We start from the raw sequence: 20,507 nt of genomic DNA, 5'->3' as shown, positions 1-20,507 counted from the left end.
CGCCGCGGCCCCCGCCGCCCCGCCGCGCACGCGCCGGCCGCCCCGGCCCCGCCCCCGCCGGCGGCGCGCGCCGCGCCGCGCCCCAACCGGCCCCCGCCCCGCTGCGCGGCGCTGCGCGCGGGCCGCTGGCGGCGCCGGTGACGTCACGGCGGCCGCGACGCAGCGGAGGGAGGGGCGGGCTTTGTTGACATGGCGCTTAAAGGCGCCGCGCGTCGGCCGCGCAACCTCCCTCCCAGCGCTCCCAGCGCCCCCAGTGCCCCCAGCGCCCCCAGTGCACCCAGCGCCCCCAGCGCCCCCAGTGTCCCCAGTGCACCCAGCGCCCCCAGTGCCCCCAGTGCCCCCGTGCCCCCAGTGCCCCAGCGCCCCCAGTGCCCCCAGTGTCCCCAGTGCACCCAGCGCCCCCAGTGCCCGACATCAGTGCCCCCAGTGCCCTCAATGCCCCCAGTGCCCCCAGTGCCCCCAGCGCCCGACAGTTACCGCGGCCAGGCACGAGCCTCGTGCCCCAACAAACCCCTCACCAGTGCTCCCAGTTACCCAGCACCAGAGCTCCCAGTATCCTGCAGCCACATCCCCACACACAACGGCCTCCAGTTACCTCAGCCCAACACCAGCACCCCTGTTACCCCAGCACCAGGGCTCCCAGTTACCCCAGCAGCCCCTGCACCAGTGGGTCTGGTGCCCCAGCCGCTCTTGCACCAGTGCTCCCAGTTCCCCTGGCATCAGTGCTCCCAGTGTCATGCAACCACATGCCTACACCCAGTTCCTTGAGCCAGTGGCCTCTGGTTACTCCAGCCCAGCACCAATGCCCCAGCAGACACAGCACCAGTGCTCCCAGCTACCCCAGCTGCCGCACCACTGCTCCCATTGCCCCAGTCACAGCACCACTGCTCCCAGTTACCCCAGTCAGGGGCACATCTAGGGCCTCTGCCAGCCCTGGCCCAGTGCTGAGGCGGCAGTAGTGGCTCCATCCCAGTGCTGCCAGCCCAGCTCCCAGGTGGGCTCCCAGCCCTGGCACCCTTGGGTGCCCCCTTGCAATGGGCAAGCCCCAGGGGGGTGGACGTGGTGCTGCAGATATGGGCGCTTCTCCCAGCTGGAGGGCACCCGGGGGTGCCCAGCGCTGCTGGGTCCCCATGCACATGGGGTGCTCCGGGTCCACCAGCCTGGCTCCCAGTCCAGCCCTGGCCGTCCCCATTCCCAGCCCTGTCTGTGTTCCCATCCCACGGGTCTGGACACCAAAGGATGCCCCTGTGCTGCCTGTCACCTTCCCCTGCTCACCCCTTCAACCCCTCCAGTGTCGTGGCTGGGGGGCTGGGGGCTGCACCGCCCTTACTGGGCACACTGGTTTAGCCTGGGAGGGTGGGTAATGGCCGGGAAGGGGCAGATCAGCAGAGCTGGGGCAGAGGGGGGTCATCACCCTGACAGGGATGCCCTCAGAGCTGCCCCTAGGCCCATTTCACCCATCAGGAAACTGAGGCCCGGCCATGGCGGGGCTGCCCAGCGCCGCCCTGCCCTTTATGGTAAGCTCGCAGGCGCAGGAAGCCGGAGCCCGCGCCGTGGGAGCGTAGGAAACGACAACCCAACCGCACGTCACATGCTGAGACGCCACGGCCCAGCGTGACGTGACGCCAGCTCTGCGGTGCGGCGGCCGCGCCGGGACCGCTCCCGGGCCCAGGGCGAGGGGCACGTCGGCGGAGGGGCAGCGCAGGAGGATGCTGGTGGCTGGAGGATGGAGGAGCCGGTGGTGAAGCAGGGTGTGCTGTACCTCCAGCTGCAGCAGACTTTTGGGAAGGTGAGGAAGCGGCGGGAGGGGTGGGGTGGGGTGGGGTGGGGTGGAGGGGGTCTGCTTGGTCCTTGGGGTAAAACCCACGGGGTGGAGGGCTCGGATGGGGGGTACAGGGAAGGGTGGGATCGCTTCTGAAGGGAGCAGGATGCTCCCACCCATTGGCTCCCCAACCATCCCTTTAGCTTTCCGCGTAGGCTGGTGGGGATGGAAGGCGCTGGGGACACCTTGCGAAGAGGAACCCCCTCCCCTGCCTCCCCCAGCCAACCCCCCCTGGGGCAGGGGCTCTGCAAAGCGTGGCGGGCCCGAGTCAGGGACTGATGCAACCCCCGGCGCCTCGTTGCATCTGCAGCTGCTGATGGCCAGGGGGGTTTAGCAACCGCTCCCCCCGCCCCGGCACCGCTCTTGTGCAAGAAGGGGAAGGAGCCGCCCCAGGGTGTCTCCAAGCTCCACACCCAGGCAGGACACGGAGCCTTGGTCCCCACGGAGTCTTGATCCCCAGGGCCACCCTCCACTGAGGCCCAAAGTGCCGCGGGAACAGCGGTGGTGCGAGGCAGGGCAGGGTGGGCATGGCAGAGCGGGCAGGGCATCGCCTTCCTGCGGCGAGGCAGCCACCGCCATGCGCGATGCCTGCGTTGGCGGAGGTCGGGGCTGAGGCCAACCTCCTTGGTGGGTCCCAGAAACACGTCCTGGTTAAAGGGTGCCATGTTTTGGTGGAGCGTGTCGGGGCCGGGAGGACCCCGGTGCCGGTGGCTGCTGTGGGTGATGGTCTGACTTCGGTGCCAGGCTTCCTCCACTGATGCTTCCCAGCTGGCACCTCCTGTGCTTGGTTCACCCTGAATCCTTGGAGAGTGAGTTGGCAATTGCTTAGAAGTGCTGTGGGTTTGGGGAAGACGGGGGAAATGAGGAACTGAAAGTCCTTCGGCAGCGAGGGGCCATCGGGATGGATTTTGGGTACTGCAGGGTTGTGCCGGGGCGGGGAGGCTTGGGATGTATCCCGGTGCTGGGGGAGGCTGGGATGCTGCCGGTACCTTTCCTGGCTGGAAAAGCCTTGCCAAGGGCTGGATGCTTTTCCCTGCATTGCCCAATTTATCTCACCCCTGGCTTTGGGTGCAAGACCCAACCCAGAACCCAGGGGGATTCAATGCAGCATCCTGCTCCATTCTCATGCACAATCCCAAGGGGATGAAAACCACGGGGAAGGATGAAACCAGAGCTGCCCAACACTGGGATTCCAATCCTCTTGCTGTTTCTTCCCACGGCAGAAATGGAGGAAATTCTGGGGCATCTTATATCGGGAGAGCTCCTGCTCCACTGCCCGCCTGGAGCTCTTCGAGGGCTCGGCACCACCAGCTGCTGAGAAGCTGCGGAAAGGCGAGGGCAGCCGGCGGCTGGTCAAGCTGAGCGACTGTGTGCACGTGGCAGAGGCCAGCGGCGATGCCGGTTGCCCCAAGGAGACCGTCCCCTTTCTGCTGGAGACCACGGACAAGCGGTACCTCCTGGCTGCTGATGGCACCGAGGCGGCTGGCTGGATCCAGAGGCTCTGCGAGTTGGCATTCCCGGTACGGTCCGGGATAACTGGGGTACAGGGGACAGCGGGATTCCTGTGGGGGAATCCTGGGGGTTTGCTGTGATGGGGGAGGCTTAGGGGGGGATGTCACGCTCTGCCCTCGCTCACTCTCTGCTCTTTCCCCCAGCAGATGAGCAGGGAGGAACAGGCAGGCGGCAAGGATGGACAGCAGAGCTCACTGGGCACCGATGGGGAGTTCTCCATGGAGGAAAACTCTCTCTACAGCTCCCGGGGCAGAGGTAGGCTCCGGGAAGTGGGGAAGGTGCGGCCGAGCTGGGTTTTCTTGCACCGGAGGCCCCACAGTATCTCACCACACACCCCCCCCACCCCCTTCCTGGGCCACCTCAGCCAGTGTTGTACCGGGGAACAGCTACGTGCGGCCGCACGGTGGAAAGTCTCTTCCCGAAATAGCCCCTCTGCGCTCTTCCTGCTCTGCGGTCTGGCAGCGCCGCGTTTCACTGCGCTATCAGGCTGTTCCTGTGGGGCCGGAGCCCTCGAGCCCTTATCAGCCGGACGCCGCTTCCCCACCGCCCCGGCTGCGGTGGGGTTGGGGGGTGTGGGAGGTTCACGAGCCCCCCCCGGCACCTCTCCGGGGTGGGAGGATGCGGCGCTGCTCCTCGCCTGTGTTAAAGGCCGCTCTCCTCTCTCCCCAGCCAGCTTGGAGCAGGAGTTTGAGGTGCTGGTGAGGGCAACCGAGTCCTCGGAGCGCTGCCGGCTCTGGGGCCGGTACATCCTGCGAGCCGGCGGGGAAGCACTGGAGCTGATGGATTTCCAGACCTTGGAGGTCATCTACAGCTGGCCCTACCACTTCCTGCGGCGCTTCGGGAGGGATAAGGTAAATGGGGGCAGCGGGGAGGGCTGGCTGCCAGCGGGCTGTGGCACAAGGACCTGATCCTGTCCCTCTCCAGGTGACCTTCTCCTTTGAGGCCGGCCGGCGCTGCGCTTCCGGAGAAGGCAACTTTGAATTCGAGACCAGGCAAGGCAACGAGATCTTCCAGGCGATCGAGTCGGCCATCAACGTGCATCGGGGCCGGGAGGCTGGCCCTGGGGACGATGCCTCCCGCACGCTCAGCCACCCCAAGATGTCCAGCTGGGCTCAGGGCCACGAGGAGCCCGGCGGCACCAAGTGCCCCTCGCTGGATCCCACCCGGGAGGGGAAGCTGCCCAAAGCCAAGCCTGGGATGAGCGGGGAGCCATTGGGCACCTTCCTGTCCTCCCGTGCTGCCGACTGCTCCTACGCCGAGTCCTGCAGCTCCCTTCGCCACGGAAACCTCCCAGGGCCGGAGAAGGGCCGGAGGCAGGATGCTCCGCCCAAGGTGTCTGCTGAGTGCGAGTATGCCACCCCCTTCGACACCATCGCCAAGACCTTCATGGCTCACAAATTTGGCAGCTCGGTCCATGACACCGAGGCCCCTGACCCCCTCTACGACAGCATCAGGGAGATGGGGGGGCAAATAAGCAAGCAGCCCCCTCCGCGCCCCACCGCTGCCAAGCCCGAGCACATCTACGACGAGCCCGAGGGTCTGTCTGCCCACACGGTCTACGACGAGCCCGAGGAGGTGAAGGGGGAGGCGTGGAGGCTGCAGGCAGCCCCGGAGGAGCCCTCTGGGCATGAGTACCCCTACAACCCGCAGCGGGACGACTACGCCGTGCCCAAGAGACCCGTCCCTCTCCGGCAGCCCTACCTGCTGCAGGGCAAGGAGTGGCTGGGGGACACCGAGTACGACAACGTGGCCCTCAAGGTTTCAAAGAAGAGGAACCTGCAGTGAGCGGGATGGGGAAGGAGAAGCAGAGAGGATCCTCCCACCCTGCGTCCCCCTCACCCTTCCCAACAGAGCTGAGACCCCCCCCCCAGCTCAGTGCACCCATGAGTGGAGGGGAAGGGGGGAGATGCCCTCCTCTCCGCCCGGGTATCCCTCCAGAGCGGCGGGGCATATCTGGGCGGTTGCGGGGCCGGCGGCACATCTGGGCGGTTGCGGGGCTGGCAGCACATCTGGCCAGCTGCGGGGCCGGCCGCCGGGATGTGCCCGCTGGAGGGCAGTGTGCGCCCGCCGTACGGGCAGCGGCCGGGCAGGGCTCCCCCCACCCCCCCGCAGCATCCCCCCTGCTCCACTCCGGCCCTTCCCGCACCTCCCGACCCGCACCCCGCAGTCCCGGCGGCTCCCGAGGACCGACCCCCCTCCCCGTTCTGCCAGACAAACCTTGGGAAGCCCAACTCTGCGTGCCACTGTCCCCCCGGCTCCCCCCACTCCAGGAACATCCCTAGGGATGCACAGCCCGCATCTTGGATGCAGCCGGACGATGCACGGCCCCAGGATGCTCAGCCCATGCTGGTTGATGATGGACCCCCCCCCCGGGGGATGCACACCCCACACCCCAAAATGCAGCCAGATGATGCATAACCTCACACAGCAAACACATCCCCCCTCCAGATTTCTCTTCACCCGCTTCCATCCTCACCCGCTCGGCCCTTGCTGGGGTGGCATCGGGGCCACACGCAGCCCCCCAGCCCCCCTGGGACACGCCTGCTCTGAGCCCCCTCCAGCAGCCAGCCTCACGGCCCCAAGGTCACGCCGCATCCCCGCTCAGCAGGAGCCGTGGCACCAACTTCTCCCAGCCACGTTTTTATTTTTAACTTGGTTTTTAAGATATAAACTCACTTCCCAGCTCCCCGGAGCTGCTGATGAAGTGGCTGTGTTGTCATGGGGGGTTTAGTGACTGGATCCTGCCCTCCCAGTATGGGGAGACCAGTATGCAGTCCCACAGCCTGACTTGCTCTGGGACAGCCAGCTCCTCCTCCCTCCAGCCTTTTCTAGAGGACATCCAGCCCCTCAGCTGGGCACAAGGAGGGGCACCAACCCCAATTCCCCATCAGCTGAGGGTTTCCTGGCACAGAACAGTCTCCCAGGGCCACACTGTGCTCTAAGGGTGCCCATCACCCCGGACAGGCCATGTCCAGTGCACGCCAGCTCCATCCCTGCGACGGACGGACCTGGGGAGCTGCTGCTGGTCCCCACCACCCCGGCAGGTCTGCCACCTAAGGCAAAGAAAAGGCATGAATTATTTATAAACTCTTTCAATCAAATAAATGCTTAGGTGCTTGAGTTAATTTCCTGGATCCTGAAAACCCAAAGTGCAGACTTTTAATAAGGCAAATTAAGTGCTTTATATATTAGGCTGATTAAAGCTCCGTATCAATCTATCTATCACGTGCTGAATTGAAGGGGCCAGGAAACAAACAGGTCCCCAGCAGCCGTGGTCCTCCGGTGCACTGAGGGATGGGAGATGCTCCATAGCCTATGGCTATCTATCCCTTTCCAGGTCCGGTCCTACAGCAGAGAGGGATGAGCTCTGTCCTCAGCCAGGCTGGTTCCCATCTCCGGACTCCCAGGCACAGGCAGGAGCATCCATCAGCCACGGTTAGCTGGAGCGATGGGGATGCCATTCGCTGGGAATCAATTGCTTAAGCATGTGCTATTATTAATTAGTGCTCATTATGGTGGTTATTTATTATTAATCAGTGTTAACACAGTCCTTTCTCCTCACCGTCCTCCAGCCCAGCTCCTCTCTGCAATCCCTGCTCCTTCCAGCTGCCTCCGACACTATTTTTTCTTCATTAACCAAAGAAATGGAAAGCAACTTGTGGACTTCACTTAAAGGTCCCGTGGGTCTAACGAGGTTTGCTCTGTGCCAGCCAGGCTAACGAGGGAGTCACTGTGAATGGCACTAATCACGTTTCAGCACGGGCCAGGTAACGTGCTGGGGTTTTACTCCCGGCGTAAGTTACTCAGGGCTTGCTCTGCCCTCCCCACAGACAGGGCTTGGGGTGGAAAAGGGGAGCTGTCCTGGGATGCGAAGGCTGGAAGAGAGCAGGGCTAGAGGAAACAAAATCGATGGCAGGGCAGGGGCTGGGGCGTGGGGGGAGGAAGAGATTACAGCACAAAGCCCCAGACAAATGGAAAGCGCCTTAATCTGATTAGGGAGTTATTGTCGTTATTGTATTATGCTGATTATAAATCATTTAGGAGCACAGCTAATCAAAACAGAGATTTGTTCAGAGCTCCAAGGGTCGCTCCCTCCTGCAAACACCCCCCTCCCCGCCTCTCTCCCCAGCCAGCCGCCTTCCAGGAGCCCCGGCAGAGCCGCATCCCGGGGCGAGGGGCACGATGGGTGCGGGATGGGGGCAAAGCAGGAGGATCCCCGTGGGAAGCTTGGAGGGGCAGAGCAAGGCGAGGATGGGTACCAGCATCTCCAGGATGGAGAGGGCGCGGGGGATACAGAAGGAACAACCAGGGATGATGCTTCCCGTGGCTGCGAGACGATGCTCCCGCGGCCGTGCGTAGCGGTCCCCTGTTCCCCCTCGCCCCGCGCTCCTTGTCAAGGCAGCTCCTCTGCTCATTACTGTCTCCCCGGATTAGGGATGCGCTCGCTCTGCAGCGCGCTCGCCGCTCAGCGGCCGCATCCCAGGCGCCACGGTGCAGCTGCAAACTGCATTAGCGTCTCGCCGAGGAGGCCCTAATGCTATTAGGAGGGAGGCATTAGAGGTGCTAAATGACAAGCCCCCTAATCAGCCCCGGGATTTATGTCAATCATGTTCCCCACACAGGGAGGAGCAGGGCTCTTCATTCAGAAAATATTGTTTAATTGGGAAGGTCTGGATTCTCTCTGCCTGTCTCGTTGCTGGAGCTGCTGGCTGATTGGGGTGGGGAGGGATAAGCCAGTGGCAGGGTGTGGGGTGAGGTGGTGAATGTGGGAGCTGTGGGTAACTCCTAACTCCACCCAGGCTGCCTTTTCCTTGCTTTTGAGAAGTGCTGGGCTGGTCACTGCTGGGATTTTGTGGGGATTGCACCAGTCCAGACTCTGCCCAGGGCTGGGCAGGAAAATAGGTGGGAAGAAGGATGCTGCCCACCCTTGTGTGCGTGCCCAGGAAGAGCTGGGCTGCCTCCCTGCCCTCAGCTTCAGCAAAATTAATTGCCAATTACCCCAGGTCCGTAAAGCCCAGCCTTTCTTGGGGAAGGAAGCTGTAAAAGCCGCCTGTCCGCAGCCGTAATTCCTTCACTCCACATTGATCCCGTGGCCTTTGCTGGCCACAGCTCAGTGACAGGGTGATGGGCTCAGCCCCCACAGACCCACCTGCATCGATCCTGAGGCCCCCAGCCAGCCCACCCTTCCCACAGCATCACTGCCCCCCCTCCCTGCCAGCGCTGGGTGCAAATTCCCAGGCTGGGGCCAGCCCATAGCAGAGCCACTGGTCCTCCCCCTCCTTCCCACCCATCTGGCAAGATTTATACTGGTGGCTGTTGTGGGGAAAAAAAAAGGAGAAACCCCAAATGCTGCAGCTGGAAGGAGCATGGAACAGCATCAGTAACCCTCCCAGCACCAATCCCACCCCATCCCCAGGGTAGAGCACCCAGGGGTGCCTGGGGGAGCATCCTCCTTCAGGATGCAGGGATGCAGGAGGAGGGCACGGCTGGGTCTCACATCAGGATGTGCTGAGGCCGCTGCAGCAACGTGATGCCATGTGGGAGCAGAGAGATGGATGCTCCAGGAAGAGCCTACATGCAAAGCCTGGCCTAAAGGAGCTGAGTTTGCTGCTTGGGCATGGAGGGGACAGGAAGGGCTGGTGGCCAAGGGTGTGCAAAGGCAATAGTCTCCTGGAAAGATGTCCCGGGCTGGGCATCTGCAGTGCCAGTGGAGTAGCACAGGGAAGGATTCCCACGCCCCACCATGAGCCTGGACCTCCCTCTGTGTCACTTTCCAGTGCTGAATATTTGACAAAGACTAAACCATCGATAAGCTCCATCAGGGCAGCACTTTGTGGGACCTGGGAACACGTTTGAGCTCTTTGGGTGTGGCATGCTACTCCTGCACTGTCACTCTGGGAATCCCATTAAAGGTACCAGCCAGACCTTAGTGATGGCAACGTGAGGATGTGACCAGCCCCACCGGCTGCTGTGCCCCTGCCCACACCCCCCCATTGCACTTGGGAGCTGAGATTGAACCTGGAGACTTTTTCAAACCCTTCACCTCCCATCCATCTCTGCTGTTGGGTACATTCCCTTTGCCTTCATAGGAGCTGCTTGAACAGCAGCACCACTGGGTGTGTTTCACCCAGCTCCTCCGCACGCAGATGCCAGGGCTGCAGTATAAATATCCCCAACCAGCCTCCCGACACCCACCTGCCCAGACTGATGCTTAAGCAAGTAAATTTAAAAATACACCCCCCCACGCTGATCTGCTGCCGCCGATGGCAACAATTAAGCAGCAAATGAAGCTTAATGAAATGAAAGCAAAGCTGTCCTTCCCTGGCCAGGGCGATGCCCGGGGAACCGGCCGCTGCTCCGGGTCGCCGAGGGGATGAGCCCTGGTGTGTTCCCATCACCGCAGCACGGGGTGTGGTGTAGCTGGTTATTAAAAGCCATTACCTGGCCAGCGTGCTGCTGTCCCCTGCACCTTTCCCCGGGACTCGTCTCATTAGAAAAGGAGCAAGGAAGCGGCTGAATTTCCACCCTGCTGCTCTCGGTTATCTCTGCGAAAGGGGAGCCAATTACCAGCAGCTGGTGAGAGCCTAAAATTATTATTAATTTCAAACAAAGCATATGCTTTGTGTTAACAATCCTCCGCGGTGTGGCAGAAGGGCCAGTACCATCCAGATGGCTCAATGTGCAGTGGGAATGAGTAATGCATGGCTCTGCTGCCTCGCCGGGAGGTGCGCGGGGACCCAGGGCAGGGGCTGTGCCGCGGCGCCCGGCGTGCCTGGCATGGAGTGAGCCAGCAGCAGGAGCCCTGTGCGGGGTCATGGGCAGCTCTGATTGCAGCTTACAGCCAAAGACTATCACTGGGAACCTGAGCTGGCTGCTCCTGGTGGCCTCGCACATGGGGCAAAGGAGCGGGGATGCTGATGGGTGAGGGGACAGGGATGCTGATGGGTAAGGAAACAGGGATGCTGATGGGTGAGGGGACAGGGATGCTGATGGGTAAAGAAACAGGGATGCTGATGGGTGAGGGGACAGGGATGCTGATGGGTGAGGGGACAGGGATGCTGTTGGGTAAGGAAACAGGGATGCTGATGGGCGAGGAAACAGAGATGCTGATGGGCAGGGATGCTCTTCCCCACAGAAAGCTGTGGATCCAGCAGCAAACTACCCCAGAGATGATATACAGAAATTAAAGAGGTAAAACGATACTAATTGAAGTATATTAAGGCAAGTTTAGTTCCCAGGCAGGACAGAGACCTGCTGTCCTGATGGACAGTGGTGAAGCAGCATCGGCTGCTCAGCCCCACAGGATGCTACAGGCTGGTGCTCTCCCTGCTCAGTCTCAGCTCCCTTGCTGGATTTCTGTTGCAGTAGAAGAAGGAATCATTTTCCTTCCTACCCCAGGCCCATCCTGCACACAGAGATGGACAGAAAGACATTTTCCAGCTCGGCTGGAGGGTTTGCAAAGGCCTGAGCCACCCACAAGAACCTCAGCACCCAGCACCACAGAGCGGGGGGGGGGGATGCTAAGCGCTGCTTTGCATCCGCCTTAACTGGCCATGGGAACTCACACTGCTAGGTGTGAATGCAGAGTTCAGAGCGGCGTTTCCTCTCTCTAACCCAGACAGTGCACCTGAAATAGCTGGTGTGAAAAATAAAGAACGGGTTCTATTTTTACTGGGCAGCAGGAGCCGTGGGCTGCCTTGTACAGGTTGACTCCACTGACCCTGGGTGGGCTCAGCACAGCACCTTGCCCTTGGAGAACACGGACAGGAGCAGATGCTCGGGGGGTGGGGGGAAAGGCCTTTTCACAGCAGTTGGGGGTCTCATTTGGACATGGATCTTCCCCAAAGGGGTTTATTCCTTTGGGTCTGTCCACTCCCAGCTTGCAGTGAGACCCTGGTCCTTGGGAAAAGCTGGTTTGCAAAACTTCCCAGGGGTGCCCTTGCATCATGCTTCACTCCACCCTTCGGCAAGACCAACAGTTCAGAGTCCTCAGAGGGCTCCAGAGATCCCACATCCCCATCACGGAGCATCTCCCGCCTGAGGAGGGATAACAGGACATCACCCTGCGCCCCAGCCCCCTCCCCAGGGTGGGGGACAGCCGGTGAGGCTTTGTCCTGGCAGGAGGGTGCCAGCATCGCTGCCTCAGCCCCCGGGAATCCCGGGAAGAAGGTGGCAGGAGCAGCAGAGTTGCTTTAAATCCCACGGCTGGAATCGGGAGCGAAGCATCTCCAGGGGAGAGGGGTAAAAATAGCTGCTGCTCTGTGTCAGCCACAGGAGCGCGGGGAGGTGGAGCAGCCGGGGGTTTATGGAGGGCAGGCTGCGAGCGCTCGGTTATAAATAGGAGTAATTACTTGAGTGGGGGCATGGCACTTAATGAGGGGTTGGGCTGACACCAGCACTGCAGTTGCATGATGCTTCCCAGCATGGGGTGCAGGAACATTTTGTACCATGGCCGAAAGCCTTACGGGAGTGGAGGAGCCCCGGGAAGGAGGGGGGGTTGTCATCGTTATGTGTCCCTGGGGAGGGTGGGAGTGTCACCCTGGGGAGGGTGGGAGCATCACCCTGGGGAGGGCAGGAGCATCACCCTGGGGAGTGCAGAAGTATCACCCTGGGGAGGGCAGGAGCATCACCCTGGGGAGTGCAGAAGTATCACCCTGGGGAGGGCGGGAGCATCACACTGGGGAAGGAAGGAGCATCACCCTGGGGAGGGAAGGAGCATAACCCTGGGAAGGATTGCTTCATGCCGGGGCAGAGGTTGGGGAAGGAGGAACACTCCCATCTTAATTACACTCCCTGTCAGCAGAGCTGATACCTGGTGACTGAGTAATTGTGTCCAGGAGCTGCAGGCAATGGGTAATTTCAATTAAAACCTGTGGCCACGGCTGCCTGAGCTTTCTGCATGGGCAGGGGTGGCCAAGGGCTCTTCTGGGGAAGATCTTGTATTCCCCCATGTCCTTCACACCCCTTCTGCACCTTCCCTGGGTTAGCCCTGGAGATGTACAGGCAGCCTGCCTGCTCCAGCCTGGGAAGTGCCAAGACCTGAGCACAATCCCAGAGAAATACTGGGGCATTAACAGAGAGCAGAAGCTGCTGCAGCTGAGTGAGAGACACTGCTGGGTGCAGGGCCAGAGCTGGGGTGCTCGGAGCGGGCAGAGGCTGAGGGCTCAGGGGTTCTGCTCCTGCCCCGATGGCAGAGCTGGGCTGAGCAAAGATACTAATTCATTGCAAGTCGTGGGGGGCCAAGATCGTAGAATCATAGAATCATGGAATGCTCTGGGTTGGAAGGGACCCCAAGGATCACAGAGCTCCAACCCCCTGCCACAGGCAGGGACACCAACCTCCAGCCTGGAGCTACACAAGGTTGCCCAGGGCCCCATCCAACCTGGCCTTGAACACCCCCAGGGATGGGGCACCCACCCCCTCTCTGGGCAGCCTGTTCCAGCCCCTCACCATTCTCCCTGATCCCTGAGCCCCAGGGAGGAGGGGGCACAGAAAAGGGGGGGGAATGAGGCAGGGCCACCCCGGTGTGGGCAGACCTGCCCGCAGCTCGGGTTCCTGCTGAGCCAGGGGGGAGTTTGATTCACGGCCCCATCGATACCCAGCCTTTAGGTGTAAGGAAGTCGTAATGGAGCCAAAGCAGAGCTGTCCTCCCATGCTTGGCAGGATTTATGGGGTGCATCTGGCTCACCCCACCTTTCAGGCTCCCCCCACATCCCACGGGGTTTGGCACTGACGTGGCGTGAGGCTGGTGCCCGGGAAGGTGCCGCCTGGGCTGGGCACATCCTGGTGCCGTGGGGAGATGGAGGAGCCCAGCAGGGCAGGTCGGGCAGCAGCAGCTTCATCTGAGCTGAACGGTGGCTGATCAGCTGAGGAGGGAGCTGGGGTGGGGTTATGTGGAGCCTGTGCACCAGCCCCGAGTGTAATTGAGTTAAGGAGCCACTCACTGAGTCACGGATCCACTTCCCAACCAGGCCAGTGCCACACACCCCCTCCTGCTTCCAGTGAGCCCAGCTCTCCTGGCCCTGCTGCCCGAATCATCGCTGAGACCAGCAGCTTCATCACGTACCCTGAACACACAGCTCCAGACCCCAGCCCACGTGTGGGGCCTGATCCTGCCCGGGCAGCTACCAGCACACAGCCCCCAATGCCCCTTCACCTCCCCCCCTTTCATCTCTCTCCCCCAGCAATGTGAAATATCGTGACTGAAGCTTTAAATCCCCCGTGGGCAGAGCCCCTCCTGCCCCGTGGTGGGGTAAGGGATGCCCAGGCGGTGGAGCAGAGCACCCCAGTCATGCCATGCTGATCCCAGTAGCACCAGGACCCCTCTGCACCACACAGTCCTGCGTGGAGGTACCCGCGATGCTGCCTTCTGCCCTGAGACCTTCACCCTCCCCATGGCCAGGGAGCATCCCAGCACTGAAACTGTGCACAGCATCCCAAAGCCAGCACTCCCCCCCTCCCCTTTTCCCCCTTTCAGCCCCATTACCAAGGACCCAATTGCCTTTTCTCCCCGGTAAGTGCAGTGCTCCCCCAGGACCCCCCGCAGCCCCTCCTGCCGTAACCTACAGCGCATTACTGCAGCCATCATCTCTTTACCACCCCCCAAAGCCCCGTTACCCACCAGCTCCAGCCCCTCTGCCTGCACTTTATGACCTTTGCTCCTTTGGGCATCCCCAGTTTGCTCTCATCAGCGGGTTTCAGGGCTGCTGCACTCTTCCTCCTGGGTTATTGATCTCTAATTCCCTCCCACGAGGGACCTGCTCTTTTATTCCTCCAGGTTCCCCCCTCCCCCCCAGCTTCTCTGCTCCCCCAGCAAACCTACCCTGCTCCCCATCTCTGCTGCATCAGGCACCGGCACATGTGATGCACAAGGTGCCAGGGCTGGGGATCCTAGGTTTTAGGAGCAAACCAAACTGCAAGGAGCAAAGCACAGAGCTGCTGAGGAGGGACAGCTTAAACCCGAGCAGTTCTGGGCAGGTGACAGGCAGTGTTTTGCCCCCACATGGCACAGTGAGCTTCTGCTCCAGCTCCATCCCGAGGGAAAAGCAAAAAGAAGGAAGGAAAGAAAATGCTGTGCCCCAGCAAAGCCCACAGCCAGCCCTCTGCCCCTCACAGGGCTTTTATTCCCACCCCAGCCCGTGGCTCCCAGTTTGAGGGGGGTGGGCAGCTCTTTTCCCAGTGCTGGGATTTGGACAACCAACTCTGAGCTGATGCCCCTACAGCAGGGACATGTATTAATGACTCCAGGGCTTTGCAGCATCCTTTCCTAAGCACGAGGAGTTTGGGGACAGGAGAAAGACTCCACTGACTGAAAAGGCATCTCCAGCTGGTGAATAACTAAAAACACCCCCCTGATCCTTAAGGGCTTTTTCCCAGCCCAGCCTTTGCATCTCCACCTGGCTGTGGTACCCGGGTGCCTCGCATCTGGCAGGATCCACAGCCTCCATCAGGATCTGCAGCATCCCTCAGGATCCACAGCATCCATCAGGATCCACAGCATCCCTCAGGATCCACAGCATCCATCAGGATCCACAGCATCCCTCAGGATCCACAGCATCCATCAGGATCCACAGCATCCCTGGCCCTTTGCTTTTGTAGTTTGTTTGTTTGTGCTGCCTGTCAGCTCCCCTTCCACCCGCATCCCAGATGAGAGCAGATTGCATGCTAATACATTCTGGATTGGCAGCCGAACCGGGGAGACAGGGAAAAAACCTCTTGAATTACAAAGGGAGCTTTGCTTCCTCTCTTGGGGGGGTGGTGCTGCACCCTGGGCTCCCCGGAGTGGGAGGTGGGGTGCAGGGAGTGGGCTGAGAAAGAAGCAAGTGGTGGGACTTGGACCATTTTACTGGCATTTGGATGCCCCGAGAGCCACGTATGTGTGCACACGTTGCTGCCTGCCTCTGAGCCATCCCATCCCATCCCATCCCACCCTATCCCACCCCGCCCTATTCCATCCATCCCACCCCATCCCATCCCACACTATCTCACCCCATGCCACCCCACCCCATCCCATCCCACCCCATCCCATCCCACCCTATCCCACCCCGCCCTATTCCATCCATCCATCCCACCCTATCTCACCCCATGCCACCGCATCCCATGCCACCCCATCCCATCCCACCCCACCCCACCCCACCCTATTCCATCTATCCCACCCCATCCCATCCCACACTATCTCACCCCATACCATCCTATCCCACCCCGCCCTATTCCATCCATCCCATCCCATCCCATCCCATCCCATCCCATCCCATCCCATCCCATCCCATCCCATCCCATCCCATCCTATCCCACCCCACCCCACCCCACCGCATCCCATCCCACCGCACCCCACCCTATTCCATCCATCCCACACCATCCCACACTATCCCACCCCACCCTATTCCATCCATCCCACCCCATCCCATCCCACCCTATCCCACCCCACCCTACCCCATCCCACCCCACCGCATCCCACCCCACCCTGCGACGCTTCCCCGCGCCCCGCCGCCCGCGCCAGCCCCCGGGCTGCAGCAGCGCAGACGGGGGCTGTTTCCTTTCCTCGGGCTCGCGGTGTAATCCCCGCTCCGAAAGGCGCATCCCCCGCTTGATGCTTCCTGACATTAATATTATCATCTCCAGGCAGCCGCAGAGCCCGGCTGTCGCCCGTGATTAGGGCGCTGACACAGATCGGTGCAAGATTTCACCAGCCTCTCATTACCGCTGGCTCGGGCTCCGCGCCGCTTATATAACTCATCCTGCAGGGACCCGTCACCGGAGGGAGCTGCTCCGCTGCTCGGCCCCGCCGCATGCTGATGAGGGTCGGTCTTGGCGGGGCAGGGCAGGGAGGGGGGTGATGAACACCTCTGGGCTCCCCCCCTTCATCCTCATCCTCACGCAGGAGGTTTTAGTTCCTTCCTGAGCAGCCTGGTGCTGGGGAATGTCATCCAGGACAGGCTGGTTATGCTGGTTGGGGAGCATCTTTCAGGGGGATGTTGAGGGTCAGAAATCAGAACCACAAGGTTGGAAAAGACCTTTAAGATCACCAAGTCCAACCGTTCCCATCCTAAGGAGGGAAGGTTTAGTTTAGGTATTAGGGGGAAGTTCTTTACAGAGAGAGCAGGGTCAAGGGCCGTGGCTGTGGGTGCTGGCACGGAGCAGGATCTGTCCCCCAGTCCTGAGGGCTTGCACATGGGATTTCAGCTGAATGCCCAATTTTAGGGCCTGGCCACAGGGCAGAAGCACCAGGGTGACAATCTGTCCCTGCCAGGCTGCTGGCATCCCCATCCCAGCATCCCCAGTTGCAAAGCCAAAACGCACTCCCAGCTCCTTGTGCGTCCCATCACACTGGCATGTGGGTCTTGAGCCCTGGGAAGGTCCCAAATCCACCTACCCTGGGATGATGCTGGCTGAGCCGGCGTGAAGCACAGGGCTTGAGGGGTCCTGCTCCTACATCACATCCACAGACCCTCCCCTACCATCCCACGTGGCCCCAGCCCTTCCCCAGGCAGGAGCAGAGCTCCCAATGTGACCCCGGTCCCCGTAGGGCTCATCAGCGGTGCCAGCAGAAACAGCGTCACCTCCCTGCAATTAATCAGAGGAGCTGTTTGCAAATGAAGACACTGCTCATCAGCTGGGAAATGCCTCTGCTGCTCCCCTTGCCAGGGGTCCATGGTGAGCTGGGAGCAGCAGGCAAGGGAAATGGAGCCTCCTGTGTGGATGGGACGTCCCCCCCACCCCATTTTCAAACATTTTGAGGTTAAATCCTCCTCCCCTGAGTTCCCAGCCCACGTGCTGGGGGGTGTCCCGCTGGCATCAAGGGATGCTGAACCCACCAAGTTCTTCAGAGGAGCCGTTTGGGGTGTGCAAAAGCCTTCAGTGGGGCTCATGCCTCCCTCTTCCTCCCTCATCCCCTCTCTGTGGAGCCCTGGGGGTGTACCTGGTGTGTTTGCTGTATCCCTTACCAGCAGCGTTTGGGATCAGGCGCCCGGGGAACAAAAGAGCCTCAGGAAATCTGAGCTCACCCAGTTGCTATGTAATTATTTCCACCTTCCCCAAGTGATGGGGGGGATGTGGATTCGTTCTTCCACCAGTGTGTTTATTGTGTCCAGACACCTCGGTGATGCTGGAGAATGGACAGAGCAGCCTAATTAAGGATAAATCACTAATGATGAGCCATGCCTTGCTGGTAAAGGTGAGGCTAAGGTCTGGCTTGGCTCCCCAAGTGATCCCCTTTGCTCTGCTCCGTGCCTGGAGCACCAGGGAGGGACATGGCCTGGGTTTGGCTGCACACAGAGGTCCCGTGCATGCTCCCTGCTGGCCTTTCCTCTGTGCTTCCCCCATCCTGACACAGGGAGCTGAGGCACTACTAAACCCCAGTCGCTGTGGCATAGATCCAAAGCACCCAGCCTTGGCCTGACCATTGAACACCAAGTGCTGGGGAGTGATTCCTGGTGCTGGGAGCGAGGAGAGGGGCACGACAGTGAGCCCAGGAGCAGTGATGAGGTGGGAAGGTGGGATGTGTGGGCAGAATATAAACCATTAGCTGGTGGCAACACCATCCATTTCCCCCCTCCTAAAGCTGGGCATCGCTTGCCAGTGTCTGAGCAGGGATCAGTGTCTTGCCAGGGAAGGGGATGGGGAGGATGCACCCCTGCTGTGCCCCGTGGGGCTGGAGGTGGCAGTGGGCACCCAGTGCTGCTTCAGGGTGGCAGCAGCTCCTCTTCCTGCCCCACTTGAGCAGTAAAACCCCCTTTCTCCCTGTGCCCACCGGCGGGCAGGGGCAGAGGCGAGGTGGGAGCCTCCAGCCCCCTCCCTGGCTTAGCCCTGCTAATCTCTGGTTGTCAGCGCCGCCGAGGCTCTGTCAGCTGCCGGCGAGCGGGGCTGGGATCTGCCTGCTAAATCCGACAGGATAATTAAAATCAGGTAAGGGAGATGGCTATCAACTCATTTTCTGCCATGCCTTTCCCTCTCCCCTTCTCCTAGTTCACTTCCCATCCCTCCCTGGCAGGCCATGCCTCCTCCTCTTCCTCTGAAGCAGAAGCAGACGGGGCTCACTGGGGATGCTACGGGTCTTGGGGGGGAGGCTCTCCTTGTGCTCTCCATCAGTGCAGGGACCCTGCCAAGCTATCTCTGAGGCTCCTCACCAGCCCTGCCAGGATGCAGCAGCAAATTCTCCCAGGGAAGGACAACATTGCAATCAATTAGAGGCATAAGACAAGATAATTTTATCAATGGAGCAGTCCGAGGCAGGGAGGTGGGATTTTCTGGTCTGTGTAATGGGAGCATCATGTCTCCAATTAAAGTTTGGAGGATTCATCTCAGAGCTGGGGTCCATCAGAAGCCGACAGTTATTAGGCTGTCAAAGTCAATCTCTTTCAAGAGCTGCTTCCCCAAGTGCATCAGATTCGCTCTCAGTTGTTCCCTTTCCACCAGGGTGCAGGGTTTTTGGGTGGGGTTTGGGGGGTTTTTTTTGGGTTTACATCCTCCTGACGGGAAGGAAACTCGGTGGGCACAAACCAATCCCACTTGATGAGAGTTATTTCTGATTAATTATCATTACTCCTGTGTGGAGAAGCCTGGAGCAAAGACTGAGGCTCCCACACGCAAGCTGGGAAGCTCTGGGATGTGCTGGGAAAGTGGGACATCCCAAAAACAGGGGCACAGAGGGATGCTGGGCCTGTAGAATCATAGAACAGAATCATAGACTGGTCTGGGTTGGAAGGGACCCCAAGGGTCACAGAGCTCCAACCCCCTGCCACAGGCAGGGACACCAACCTCCAGGCCTGGAGCTACACAGGGTTGCCCAGGGCCCCATCCAACTTGGCCTTGAACACCCCCAGGGATGGGGCACCCACCCCCTCTCTGGGCAGCCTGTTCCAGCCCCTCACCACTCTCTCTGCAAAGAACTTCCCCCCTAATATCTCATCTCACCCTTCCCTCCTTCAGCTTCACTCCATCCCCCTTGTCCTGCCAGTCTCTGCCCTTTAACAAGCTGATTCCCCTCCTGTTCCTCTGCTCCCTTCAGGCACTGGGAGGCTGCAGTGAGGTGTGTGTGTCCCCCAGCCCGAGCAGGGTTTTGGTGCTGCAGGTTTGGGATGCAGGCAGAGCCTGGGAGAGCTGCCAGCCCCTCGCTCCTGCCGGATGCTGCAGCCGGAGGAAGAAGCAGGGACAGCGGCTGCTGTCAGCGTGATTGATCCTGGCAGGGGCTGGCACCGGCACCGGCGGCTCCTTTACCTGCTGGGTGACAGGAGACTTTGCTCTACACACATCTCCAACCAGGACTATTTCTGCTCCCCTCTCAATTCCAGCGGTGCAGAGGGATGGGTTTCTCTTCATCTCCTTCAACGCAGCCAGGGATGGCTGGGATTGGAGTGGGGGGGATAAAAAAGAGTCTCCTTTGTGCCTGCCTGCCAGTCCTGCATCCCGGGGGGGTTGGCTTTGCTCCCCAGCCAGCACGGATGGTGTCAGCATCCCTGGGGAGAGGCAGCTGGATTGACGGCTCTGTCTCCTTTCATTGCTTGACGCCGGGAGAGGAACTATTTTTATCACCTCCTTTCAGTGCTCCCAGCTCCCCTACCTGTGCAGAGGGACGGGAGGGCTCTTAAACTGAGCTTTTCATCCTGATCCTGGGATGTGCTTCGAATCCTGTGGTGCCTGTCCCGGCTGCGTGCCTGCTGCCTGTGCCCGGGCAGGGGGGATGCAGCCGCTCTGCCTGGGGCTGCCTGGGGGCTGTGCAGCTCCCAGCCTGCGCCATCCCACATCGATCCCTCCTGCCCCTGTCTGGGTCTCCCCGTCCCGGTGATTGATCAGCCTGGTTTAGGAGATGGGAATGTGGTGTCTCTAGCTGAGCCTGACCCTCTTTAGCATCCCCAGGGAGGCTTCTCGGAGCGAGAGCAGCGGCCGTGGTTGTGTGGGGAGGGCATGTCCCCCCCTTCCCTTCCCTTCCCCAGCAGCAGAACCACCCTCACACCAAGGCAGCTCCTGGAGCTCTGCGGGTGCTGCCCTTTGCCTGGGTGCTGGGGATGAGAGGGTGGGGCTCAGCCCTGGAGCACCCCCCATCCCAGGCAAAGGGCAGCTCCCGGAGCTTGGTGGATGAGGAGGGGGCTGAGCCCTGGAGCACCCACACATTCCCAGCACCCAGGCAAAGAGGAGAACCATCCTGGAGGTCCAGGCCCCACGGTTCTGTGCCCAC

At 60.8% G+C, this 20,507-nt stretch overlaps 1 protein-coding gene across 1 annotated transcript; it reads left to right on the top strand.

Annotated features, from left to right (window-relative positions):
- The first annotated feature begins 1,715 nt into the window (after positions 1-1,715).
- Positions 1,716-5,210, top strand: DOK2 (docking protein 2). The gene is made up of 5 exons (XM_084273974.1): positions 1,716-1,789; positions 3,046-3,342; positions 3,481-3,589; positions 4,004-4,185; positions 4,259-5,210. Exons 1-5 carry the CDS (start codon positions 1,727-1,729, stop codon positions 5,117-5,119), a joined length of 1,512 nt encoding a protein of 503 aa, XP_084130100.1. The 5' UTR covers positions 1,716-1,726; the 3' UTR covers positions 5,120-5,210.
- Positions 5,211-20,507: the final 15,297 nt, after the last annotated feature.

This window comes from Gallinula chloropus, assembly GCF_964237585.1.
Source record: "Gallinula chloropus genome assembly, chromosome: 21".
Classification (NCBI taxonomy): Eukaryota; Metazoa; Chordata; class Aves; order Gruiformes; family Rallidae; genus Gallinula; species Gallinula chloropus.
This window is presented reverse-complemented; position numbering and strand designations above follow the sequence as displayed.